Source organism: Berghia stephanieae, chromosome 4 (assembly GCF_034508935.2).
Source record: "Berghia stephanieae isolate SIO BIC M18660-M18661 chromosome 4, UCSD_Bste_1.3, whole genome shotgun sequence".
Classification (NCBI taxonomy): Eukaryota; Metazoa; Mollusca; class Gastropoda; order Nudibranchia; family Aeolidiidae; genus Berghia; species Berghia stephanieae.
Window position 1 is genome coordinate 14,162,353 of NC_088363.1, and position 12,904 is coordinate 14,175,256.

The 12,904-nt window shown below is 33.7% G+C and overlaps 1 protein-coding gene across 2 annotated transcripts; it reads left to right on the forward strand.

The window, feature by feature from the left end:
• The first annotated feature begins 2,344 nt into the window (after window positions 1–2,344).
• On the forward strand, window positions 2,345–12,904 carry LOC144970059 (glyceraldehyde-3-phosphate dehydrogenase 2-like). Of its 2 annotated transcripts, none has more exons than XM_078909258.1 (10): window positions 2,345–2,495; window positions 4,023–4,059; window positions 5,542–5,638; window positions 6,575–6,681; window positions 6,889–6,979; window positions 7,951–8,205; window positions 9,337–9,431; window positions 10,279–10,357; window positions 11,256–11,437; window positions 12,406–12,904. In XM_078909258.1, exons 2-10 carry the CDS (start codon window positions 4,031–4,033, stop codon window positions 12,479–12,481), a joined length of 1,011 nt encoding a protein of 336 aa, XP_078765384.1. In that variant the 5' UTR covers window positions 2,345–2,495; window positions 4,023–4,030; the 3' UTR covers window positions 12,482–12,904. The 2 variants fall into 2 exon arrangements, with proteins under 2 accessions (XP_078765384.1, XP_078765385.1); XM_078909259.1 differs by lacking the exon at window positions 2,345–2,495 and adding an exon at window positions 2,884–3,063.

Here is a 12,904-nt window from a genome sequence, read left to right on the forward strand (position 1 = left end):
TTTGTTATTGTTTTTTTTTTTTTTTGCCATCCACGTTTATGAGTAATGCTCACTGAACTGTTTTAACCCGACTTTAAACGTTCATGGATACACACAGTTTTGTGTGTTGGTCCGTTAAACTTCCGGATGGTAATGTTATGAGCTTCTTAGCCAAGCGCATACTATCTATAGCCTGATACTGAAATCCAAAAGGACTGGCAGTTTGACGTCATTATTTGGTTTTTGCACCGTCTAGTGAGTTGTCGTTAGTAGTGCTCATGGAAGCAAGTGATTTCTTTGGCTGAACTAATAAATACAACTCACGATTTGTTTTCTTTTGTGGCAAAAGACTGGCATTTTGACGTCATTTTTTGGTCAGTATCAGCGTAGCCATCGTTATGTTATAGCCCGATACTGAAATCCAAAAGGACTGGCAGTTTGACCTCATTATTTGGTTTTTGCCTTTTGCACCGTCTAGTGAGTTGTCGTTAGTAGAGCTCATGGAAACAAGTTATTTCATTGGCTGAACTAATGAATACAACTCACGATTTAATTTGTTTTCTTTTGTGGCAAAAGACTGGCATTTTGACGTCATTTTTTGGTCAGTATCAGGCCATAACTTTACGAAGGCCACGGACACATGTATAATAATATTATAATGTAAATTTTGCTGCTCGAAGTTCGAAGAAATAAATAACAATGTGAAATTGATTGAAAGCTTCAATTTAATTACAAAAACAGATCAAATGAACGTTTCGTGTTTCCCCTTTATCAACAAAAACAGGATTAATGAAACACCACAGATGAATGATATAATGTGGTAGTGGCGTAGTTAAGATGCATCTTCATGTTTCATTCATCCTGTTTTGTTGATAGATGGGAAACCCGATACGTTCATTTGATCTGTTTTTGTAATTAAATTGAAGCTTACAATCAATTTCACATTACTATTTAATAATATTATATTATGTTCAGCACAAGTCAAAGTGATACGAGGCTGCTAGATGCTGTGGACTGTAAAAAGTAATAGACAAAGAAAAAAAAGGAATATAATAGCTTTAAAAAAAAAAAAGAAAAGAAAAGAAATAAATACCAAATAATAATAATAAAAAAACAATAAAAAAAAAAATAATAATAATAATAATAAATAATAATAATAATAATAATAATAATAATAATAATAATAATAATAATAATAATAATAATAAAATAATAATAATAATAATAATAATAATAATAATAATAATAATGATGATGATGATAATAATAATAATGATATAAAAATATTATGATAATATAATAATAATAATAATAATAATAATAATAATAATAATAATAATAATAATAATAATAATAATAATAGATGAGATATAATAATAAATAATAATAATAATATAATAATAATAATAATAATAATAATAATAATAATAATAATAATAATAATAATAATAATAATAATAATAATAAATAATAATAATAATATATAATATATAATAATAATAATAATAATAATAATAATAATAATAATAATAATAATAATAATAATAATAATAATAATAATAATAATATAATAATAATAATAATAATAATAATAATAATAATAATAATATAATAATAATAATAATAATATAATAATAAATAATAATATAATAATAATAATAATAAATAATATAATAATAATAATAATATAATAATAATAATAATAATAAATATAATAATAATAATAATAATAATAATAATAATGATGATGATGATGATGATGATGATGATGATGATATAGGGTCCAGATAGCTGTGTAAAGATCTTGCCTCTCAAGCAAAGGAACTGGTATTGGACCCTGGCCATATCGAACAGCTCCCCCTCCCTTCTTTCTCTGACTTCCCACCAGCAACGATATTTCATCACAAAAAGTCCTTCCTATTTCGATGCCCACCAGTGACTGGGTAGCTCTTAGATCTGTCGGAAAGTATTTTGCGAGAGACTAGCGTTCTTTTTAAATAAGGATAGCAAACGGTTGATTGAGAGTTGGTGAAAAAAATGAAATATTAGCCGGTTATATTGAATTTAAAAAAGGCGTTTATCTAAACTTGTCGTCAGTCCTTCGAAAAAAAAAAAAAAATCCTGTATCTCCTCCATCTAAAAAGATTATAGACGGCTAGCCTCCATCACATTCTTCATCCTAAAAAGGGGGTCGTGGAAATTGTAGTAGATAGTAGATACTGGGTGTTGGGTGTGAGTGACCTGACCTGAAGGTTAATTCCTCACGCATGCGCTCTGTTAAGTTTGAGCTGTAATACAAGTATCGAGTATTTTAAAACATTTTTTTCCTCTCTCTTTCTTCGTACCTGTTTTGAAATAATCGAGTATATATCGGAAAAGTAATCGTGTTTTGCCGGCTGGCTTTGACCTCACTCGCCTGCCAAGTGTTGTCTTTCTCTTCCGTGACCAGAAGCCAAGCTGAGCAGTTGATCTAACGACTACTTTGTTCATTATTCTCGCCTACAGTTCCTAAAGAGGTGAGTTTCACGGCTTGATATCCTTTCGAATGTTAAAATGGAGCTATTATTGCACGAATCTTGAGATAAAAGGAATGAGAATTATATTTAGGCGTTAACTCGTTTGAGGACGTGTTATGTCAGCACGTCATTCATACCATTGATTGTCGACGGGTTCAATTTGGGTCGCTTTAGATTTTATGTCTTTCATCGGTTTTTGTTTTGACATTTATGATTTTCGGTTTCACTAATGCATGGTTTCACAGCCAACTCTTTGTCTATGATCTTGCAAGCCAATAAATAAGCCGGCTCCAGTCCACTTTTCACTACCAAGGTCACAAGGTCGTCAAACAACCTTGAGACGAAGGTGAACTCTGCTACCTTGAACTCGTATGCGAGTTCATGTGTTGCATAGAAGACTCGGTCTCTCATTTCATGAACTTGAGTTACTCCTTCATATCATTGACTTATTAGATTTGACTTTTATTTTATCTCGTAGCATCAATTTCATGTTTGGAGTGATATTTTTGTTTTAGGCTATTCCAACATCTTTCTCTAATTCGAAAAGAATTTAAGTTTTAGAAATACGGTGAGCCAATATCAATCAATGACAATGTCAGACGTTCGATAATAATTTTTGATAATCTTGATTGTATGTGCTTTGCTTTTTACCGATATATGTGAATTTTAGAAATCTCGTTCACTCGAATCCCATGATGTTTGCTCATGGTGTGAATGTTCTCTACAGAAACTACCAACTCATTGATGTGCTATTTTTATTTTGTTTTCCTGATAATGAATTTCTCTGGCTCATTTTTGATATGTCTTTTTATTGAGAAAGACATATCATTTTTAGTGTCATTTTAGAAGTTGTGAAAACTTTATGTGCATCAGATGCATTTTGCTCTCCCCTCTGCCTCTAGGACTTCTTTATTAATAAATATACGATTGTTTCTCAACAATCAAGGCCCTACCAAGGGACTTAGGACAAGAAGCAATTACTTTTCTGTTAGAACAATTAATACTTGGAATAACTTGCCAGAGAGAGTTGTGAATGCTGAAAGTGTAAACGCCTTCAAAGCTGAGTTGTACAGATCCTGGAAAGATTTGCCAACAATCTATGTATGATCCACAGTGCTACCACACAGACTAAACCCTTGAAAGATGAATTGTCAAAACTGAATACTTTGCCTGAACCATCTACATTAATTCAATTCAATTAAAAAAGTGTACTTCTAGAACTTTTTACTATCCCATTTTCTTCCTTTTTACTGGCGCTGATATAACCTTAATGTGTTGCAAGCGCTGTAAAACGTTCAAAAACAAACATATAGAAGTGTAAAGTTGTTGATCATCTGCGTTCAGTGTTGCATATTGTAATAAAGTTCCACTATTGTTATGATATATTATTATTATTATTATTTATCTATGCCAAACTTTATTCATCTTCTTAGCAAAGTGGTGGAGCAATAGGCTACTAGTATATTTTTCCCCCTGGTATCATTATGACCGAATGGTTTAAGAATGATTCAATCTTAATATTTTCAGAAACAAAGATGCCAGAGTTGAAAGTTGGAATCAATGGGTAAGGAATTGTTTTGCTTTCAAATGCTAATTTTAATGTTAAAGTCAAAGATTAAGACATCTTTAGTAATACAAGAAAATCAACTACAACTTTAAATGAAAGATTCACTTGTGCCTATAGATTTAATATAGAAACATGATCTCCTATTCAACCATCAGTCAATAAAGTAGGCCAGGGAGGGTCACATCTATGCCTCATGAATATTAACCTGGCAGCTCAGTTTTGGACAACCTGAAAATGTTTCATGCGAGCATAACAATAATCCAATTTTCATCTGATAGAAGCAATCTCTCCTAGTTGTGCGATATGTGATTTAGTGGTATGGCACTTGCTTTCGGATCAGAAGGTCCTGAGTTTGAGCCTCGTTTGGCTCATAGTTGAGTCCTTGGAAAAGGCTCTTTACTCACATTCTCTGACCGTACTCGGGTGTAAAATGAGTACCTGGCCTTTAACAGCGTTGTCTCTGAACGAAAAAATTGCAATATTGCCTAACAGGCGTCATATCACGTCCTACATGTTTAGTGTTGCTGTTGGCCAGCGATCCTCTTACAGCACTTTTGAGCACGTTTAGTAGATGTTGCTCTATATAAAAGCTCAATTTATAAAAAAGAATTTCTTAGTTAATAGTTCTGACCAAAACATTAATTTTTTGGACCAAGGACAGTCTGGAGCCAAGAATATTCCTAAGATTTCTAGCCTTGTCTACTTTCTGAAAAGTTCTTCAAATCATTAAATAGGATCTGCTTTACCATTTCCTCTTTTTTACATGTCACACCCATCTTATCGATTGTCGTAGGCTAGTCTCACTCTATGTCACTTAATTTTCTGGGTGGGGTCCTTTAACTTCTCATCGTGAACAGGAGGTCACTTGCTGTGTCTTCTATCCCCCTGTATCCGTTTTCTGAGTTGCTTTCTGTCTTTTTTTGGAATGGGATCACTTGGCTTTGTCCTTGCTCTTTATGGAGTCCTTGACTTAGAAGGAAGCAGTTGAATGTTTAGGCTTAGTTTTTGGAGTTACTTTTTTCCTTGTAAAGCATCTCGTTTATGTATTGCAATGTTCTTTGTTTTGATTATGTTAATGGTTTGTAAACATCTGAGTGTTCCTCCTGTGGTTATGTCTGGATGAGACTTAAAGGTGATCTCAGACTATGCACACTGGTGGTGTGCTTTAGGAATCTACAGCATCTGTTCTTTGTTTTAACCATTCTCCTTTTTTCTTTTCCTTGGATACCTTTTTACTAATTGTAGAATTTTCTCACTATCCCATTTTCTATCTTTTTGCTTGCGTTGAAATGACCAATCGTCATAAAACCATTAAAAACAAACACAAGGAATTGTGTCATTGTCCCCATCAGATTGTATAATTATATAAACCCTGACACATGTGAAGGGAAAATACTGAAATGTGCAGTTTGAACAATTTTTTGACATTGAAAGTTTTCATTTTTTACTGGAAGCTTTATTATTCATTTGTAATTTCAGGTTTGGCCGTATTGGGCGACTCACACTTCGTGCAGCCCTTGACAAAGGTGTAAAAGTTGTTGGTATCAATGACCCATTCATCAGCCTTGACTACATGGTAAGTCTGTTAATTCTTTGTTTAATTCAGGTGATTGCCTTTGACCATGTAAGCATATTTTTCATTTTTCAGCTCAATTGATAGAGCCCTAGACTTGCAAACAAAAGAGTGGCCCCACAAGGTTTTTAGTAGTGTTTGAGGAGCTGTTTTTTTTATACAGGTGGAAAGTACTTTGCAGTAGCCCGCTATGGCCCCTCAAGGCCGATAAAAATTGATAAAAGGCAGAAACAGGCGCTTAAATGACCTAAATAGTGTCGAAAGCGCCGTTAAACACCTAAAACCAAACAAACTAGTATTTTACCCAATCAAATCTGACCTACATTGAATTCCAACATGCTCTGCAATACGACTTGCTGGAGCTGGGCGACTGAATTTTATACATAATCTACATTTTGTTGTTGCCTCCCATAAGCATCAGATTTTGCAGACCTGCCAACCTTTCTGCTTTTGGTGGAATCATTCCGATTTTCACTCTTTCTTTCCGCAATTCTGCCATTGTCTCTAAAATTTCGATTATCGGAAAATATTGCTCTTCCCATTTTTAGTCTCGCATTCCTATTTTCTGACAGTGGAATGTGCTGTAGTGTATACCTGTCAGATCCAAGTTTTAGCCGGCAACGTATTTAAAAGAAAAAAAATATACTAGTCCTTTGGTCATAATTTTGCCAGTGCTTTTCATATCTTTTTAAAAATATATATACACAGTTATGCAATGATCCGTCACAAAGCATACTTTATATACAGGGTAAAATAGTCATTCTGGCTACATTGGACATTATTTTTTGATATCGTAATCTATAAAAGTCATGAACCAGTTAAGTAACAAGAAAGTTTAATTTTTTAATTAACTTGTGTGCTCATGTATTTTGGAACAGAGTATATAGTATACATGTTTATCATTGATTGTTCACAAAACAACAAATTTTTCTATTGCAGGTATACATGATGAAATATGACTCTACTCACGGCAGATTCAAGGGTACCGTTTGTACAAAAGACAACAAACTTATCATTAATGATCAACCCATTATCATATTTGCAGAGTAAGTGTTAAACTGAAAATTTCCTCTCCATTTGGCTCTTACTCTTATATATAAAATGTTATTTTTTCTCTTTTCCATGTAATTAAAGAAGTGTGTTTTGATAATTCTGAAGGACATTTCATTTGCAATTCTGTTTCTCTAATAGGGTTTCTTTTAACTACACTGTAATCTTATGTATATAATATCTTGAATAAATTTCCGTTTCAGGCGTGAACCTGCCAAGATTGATTGGAGGTCAACAGGTGCAAACTATGTAGTCGAATCTACCGGTGTATTTACTACTATTGACAAGGCAAAGGTATGATGTTTTGAGTGAATTTGATTTTTTTTCTCTTTATTTCTTTCTTTTAGTTTAATTCCCCCCACCCCCCTCTCCTCTCTCTCTCTCTCTGAGAAGTGGAGAGTAAACATTTTTTTTAAAAAATGGATGCTAGTTAATTTTGGGAAAGTTTGTTTGTGGTATAAAAACAAATTTTGTGTTTCTGATCATTTTGTTTTAAATTTACTTTACAGCTTCTGTTTCACTTCTTCGTATCGGATTTGAGCTGTTGATTACAAAATGACTGGGTGGGGTTCTTGACCTCCCATAGTGGGCGGGGAAGCACTTACCATGCCTTCTATCCCCCTCTATCTGTTTTCCAACTTGCTTTGTCCTTATCTTGGAATGGGGTTGCTTGGTTTTGTCCTCGCCCTGGCTGGGAGGGAAACAGTTAACTGTATGGCTTTGAAAGATATATTTTGTCTTGTGAGTCATCTCTCTGTTATGCACTGTATTTTTTGTTTACATATTATATATGATTTATAAGCATTTGAGTATATATCCCTCTTAGTTGGGACCTGCGCTGGTGTTTGGATGAGACTTTTAGGCGATTTCAAACTAAGGACTTTGATCGTGAGCACTTGAAATCTACACCTGTTTCCATTTGATCCAATTCCTCTTTGTCTTACCTTTTCTTGGGTGCTTTGATTGTAATTGTAGAACTTTTTACTATCCCATTTTCTTCCTTTTTACTGGTGCTGATATGATCTTAATGTGTTGCAAGCATCGTAAAACCCTTAAAAACAAACAAGCACTTGACTGCATTTCATTTAGTATGACTGGTTTATTATGTATAGGACACGTCATAAGTATTTATAAACGATAAGCTTTGCCAGAAGACTGTATTAGCCGCAAAAGAAGAAATGTAGTGTATAGAAATTTTCAAATATGTTTTTGCTCACTCAACTAGCCAGAATATTTGAGTTTGATTAGAATTATTTTATCTACAGGTTCATATTGATGGTGGTGCAACCAAAGTTATCATCTCAGCTCCATCTGCTGATGCTCCCATGTTTGTGATGGGAGTCAATGCAGATAACTACACAAAAGACATGACTGTCGTCAGCAATGCATCCTGCACAACCAACTGCCTTGCTCCAATTGTCAAAGTTGTTCATGAAAACTTCAACATTGTGGAAGGTTTGATGACAACCGTTCACGCTGTCACTGCCACACAGAAGACTGTTGACGGACCCAGTTCTAAGGTAAATTTTTGCATTTTGTGTACACGTGGTAGACATATTTGAAATATAAAAATAATGCGTAATTTCTATAGCGCTCCTTTCCACCAAAAGTGCTCAGAATTTTTTATACATATATGCACATGCAATCGTATATACCCTATTGTCTTCAATATGCGAGTGGTTCGGATTGTAGATGGACAGAAGAGATATGTAGTTGGGAGCGATGCCAATTAGTTAGCAAACGTATTAAAGTGACAAATTAGGGAGCGACACTAGTATAAATGAGTATGAAGCAGTGCCAGACAGAGCAGAGACAACAAAAAAAAAAAAGAAGAAAAACATCCCAAAAAGTCGGCCTGCTTTGGCCTGGGGATCGAACCATTAGTCAAGGCCGGCTGATTTTTGGTAGTGCAACCAAAGTTATCATCTCAGCTCCATCTGCTGATGCTCCCGTGTTTGTGATGGGAGTCAATCCATGGATACTACAAAGATAATTCATTTATGGTTATGGTGATTGATTGAAGAATGGTCTTTTTTTTTTTTTGGATGGGATAACGTAAGTTGGTGTATGGTGGAGGTAGATGCGGCTAATAAATATGGAAGCATGGCAATTAAATTTTTTTTTTTTAAGTAGACTATTGACCATCTATTGGTCATCTATTCAGAATTTTGACCAAGAGAGCAGTGACTAGCGATGGTAATGCAAATGGGGCTTTGTGTAATTATTACCAGATTATTAGGAGGGGGAAGAGAGATTGTCTCAGAAGTGTTTTTATACTATCTCATTTTCTTATTTTTTACTGGTGCTGATATGACCTTACATATGTTGCAAGTGCCGTGAAACCCTTAAAAACAAACAAATACCTTTCTCTTTCATGAACTAATTATATGGGTTTTTAGGAAAATTAATTACAATTTTTTGCAAATTTCTTGCAAATTTTGCTGTTGCAAAATTTCGGGGTTTTTGTTTTTTTTTTTCAAAAACAGCCATGTCAGATCAATGTTGACAAAAGTCTAAGCTAGTGACATTGCATCACACCATATACACATGCACATTTGAAAAATTAAAGTTGTGACTCTCTGACATTTAACATAATTTACAAATGAACTGTTTTTAATCTATTCTTTTGTTCTAATCTTATGTTTAACCAGGACTGGCGTGGCGGTCGTGGAGCCTACCAGAACATCATCCCATCCTCCACAGGGGCTGCCAAGGCTGTAGGCAAAGTTATTCCTGAGATGAATGGGTAAGTGTTCTCGTTTTGGTTGCTCAACTGTCGACTGTTTGTAGACAGTTTATGAGTTAAATTCTAGGACTATGCTTCCCATATCTGTAAAATTGTTTTTTTTTGTGGGTTTTTTTTTGCATCCACACACAAGTAAATTGGCGTTTGTGAACATGGAATGGATCCTATTTCACTTGTATATATATTTTGACAATTTACCTCATTACTGGTTGCCAATGGTGTAGCAGTAGCAGCAAGTCTTAATTTTGAAGAATTGAGGATAGGTACCCTTTGGAAACAATGACAATGGAATTTTTTTTAGTTAGTCACGAGTTTTTATGGCTCTGTTCTTTATAATTCTATTGCAGAATTGCTGTTTTCTGATGAATGAGCGTTAATTTTACTTTTACTTCAAGTTGTCGCCTCAATTCAGATTATTTTCTCGTTATTCCCATTCTCTTGATCACACATTGTCGCTATAACAAGTCTATTTATGAAATGGAGGTTGTGGGAAGAGAATTGGGATTTGAAAGTCTCATCATTGCTGAATAATCTCTATTATTTATCAAGTCAATGTTAAGTTAATATTTTTTAACCATTTGTGTCTTATGATATATGTTTTTCTTTTTATTTGGCATAGCCAGATTCAAATCGTTTGACTATTCTTTTTTTAACTGGCTCTGAAATGGAGTAAAAGTAGCATGAGTTCCCAAAAACCCTTAAAATAAAATAATTTTTAAAGATTTGGCAAGCCCTGTAAAATCCCTTGAGATATTTAGGCTTTTTTATTTTTTTTATTTTTTTTTTTTTTTTAAATCAGAGGATTTATGTAAATGCTGAATTGATATTTTTCCTTTATTCATTTCAGTAAACTTACTGGCATGGCTTTCCGTGTACCTGTCGCTGATGTATCAGTGGTTGATCTCACATGCAGATTAGGAAAGGGGGTATGTTGCTTATTAAAATCTTATGATGATGATAGATATTGATACAAAAAAGGGATGTACTGTGATCAATCCCCACATTCATAGACAATCAGCTTTTGGCTTGTCTGTGCTGCAGAATGGGGACTAATCTTGTCACATTAGTTTGCATTTATTGCTATCTGATTGCTGAAGGAATGGAGACATGAATAAATAAACAAACAAGGCGAATTTTATTTGCTTAATTCCTCTCGAGTTCAACATGAATGAAAATTGAACAATTTAGTCTGATTATCCATTCATGTAAACACTTGAGTTAATAACAATGTTCAGATGAAGCCATTTCTCTTGTGACTTCCAAGTTCTGTAGATTGTCTCATTTAGTCATTTTCTGATAGGGTTTAAAATATAAGTGCTGCTTTTTAAAATCATAATTGGATAAGATTCAAACGTTTAAAGTAAATACAAAGGGTAACTGTTTCATTTAAGTACGTACCTTATAAACGGGTCATATCGAATCATTAAGAGCTGATAGGCTTTGTAAAACCTTTAAATATTCTTTGTGACTTTAGTAAATGGATAACATTTTTTCATTGTTTTATAACCAACATTTATTATAAATTAGACCATTTTTAGTACATGTTGCTATTTCAATATGTAACAAACAAATAAATATCCTATCCTTATCAAGAATTGTAGTCCATTTTCTCCATATATCAGCTATAAATTGCCCACTGGTATAATTTGTACAGAATAGTTTTAGCGTTTACGATTAAGAGAAAAACAAACCAGCAGATTAAGGCATGGAAGTGCACATAGTCAGTTTTTATCTTGGTTTAAGATTTAATATGTCCATGACAGACAAATTTAGCATTGTTTACAAAGTATCTTTGATTGAACCATAATGTTTGTATCACTCCAGGCCTCCTATGATGAGATTAAGAAAACTATCAAGAGTGCCGCTGAAGGTCCATTGAATGGTATTTTGGGATACACCGACGAGGATGTTGTGTCTCAAGACTTCTGTGGCGATGCCCGCAGCTCCATTTTTGATGCCAAGGCTGGCATTGCCCTCAATGACAATTTTGTCAAACTTGTATCATGGTGAGTTTTTCTTTTATCTTATTGGTTTTCGTTTTTTAAAAAATACCATGACTAGGCTTGACTGAAATGTCTTGACGTCTATCATATATATCCGATTGTATAATCGCACCCGATTACGTGCAGCTATTTGGTCTCGTGGTATGACACTCGCTTTCGGATCTGAAGGTCCTGGGTAAGAGCCTGACTCGGCGCATAGTTCAGTCCTTGGTAAAGGCTCTTTACTCACATTCTTTCACTGTGTTACTCACATTCTTTCACTGTGCTGAGGTGTAAATGAGTACCTCACCGTTAACAGGGTTGTATCTGTCGAAAAAAAAAGTAATATCGCCTAACAAATTGCCAAGTTCCATCCAAAATGTTAAGTGTTGCTGTGGGTCAGTGACCCCTCCTTGTAAATCGCTTTGAACACGTTTTGTGGATATTGCGCTATATAAAAGCTCAGTTTAAGAATTTAAGAGTACACTTAAATGTGTGCAATTTAATCTTTCATATGTCACCAAATTTTATTTAGCTGTAAAGATCCCCAAATTTTTATACAGAAAGGACCTACCCAATATTTCTCTGTCGTCGATCTGGGTATTTAGTCATTTATTTGTGTTCAATGTTTTTTGTTGTAGTCTGAAGAAGGGTTTTGTGTCCAGAGTGTTAGGTTTTTGGGGGTTTTGGTTTGTTTTTGAAGCTGTTATATATTAATTTTTATTTATTACTTTTTACAGTCCACAGCTTCTAGCAGCTAATTATCTCAAGAAATTATTGGTTTCATTTCAAAATTTTAAAAATTTACTCAATCAAAAGGAAAATTGACATGTACATAGTTTTATTAAACTATAGATATCATGTCTGTATTAAGGCAATAGTTTTATTATGATGGGGTAAAAGTAGCCCCATACTGAGATAGTTGGTGTTAGGATTGAGGTAGTTAAAATAAAAATTTCCTGACGCCTTTTTGTCTTTCTTTTTCGTTTCAGGTATGACAATGAATATGGATACAGCAACAGAGTAGTAGAACTTATTCAGCACATGTTCAAGGTTGATAACCAGTAATTTAAGTAATTATTACCCCCCAAAATGTCCCTCCTTAGTGAATGCTCATTTTTATTGTTTCCATTTTATTTAGTGCCATCAATGTTATCTATCGTATGGTCATGTGTTGTCAGACAACATTCTGAGGGTATCACGGTATGGGATTACTCAATTTACTTTATACTTTCATCTTTTTCAGGGCATTCATTTGCCCTGTCAACCTTAAATTGTAGACGCAATTTGCCCTTCCTTGTGATTGTTTTTTTTTTTTTTTTTTCTCTATGTAGAATTAGATATGTATGGCATAAAATAATGGTGTGTAGTGATGTCATCTTCGTGCACGTGAGATTTTTTTTTTGGCCTCCTTAACTTGACAATTGATCAACCATTTTTCTTAATGCTTTTTTATGTTAATCCAATAAACATGAATTGGCAACAATTGTA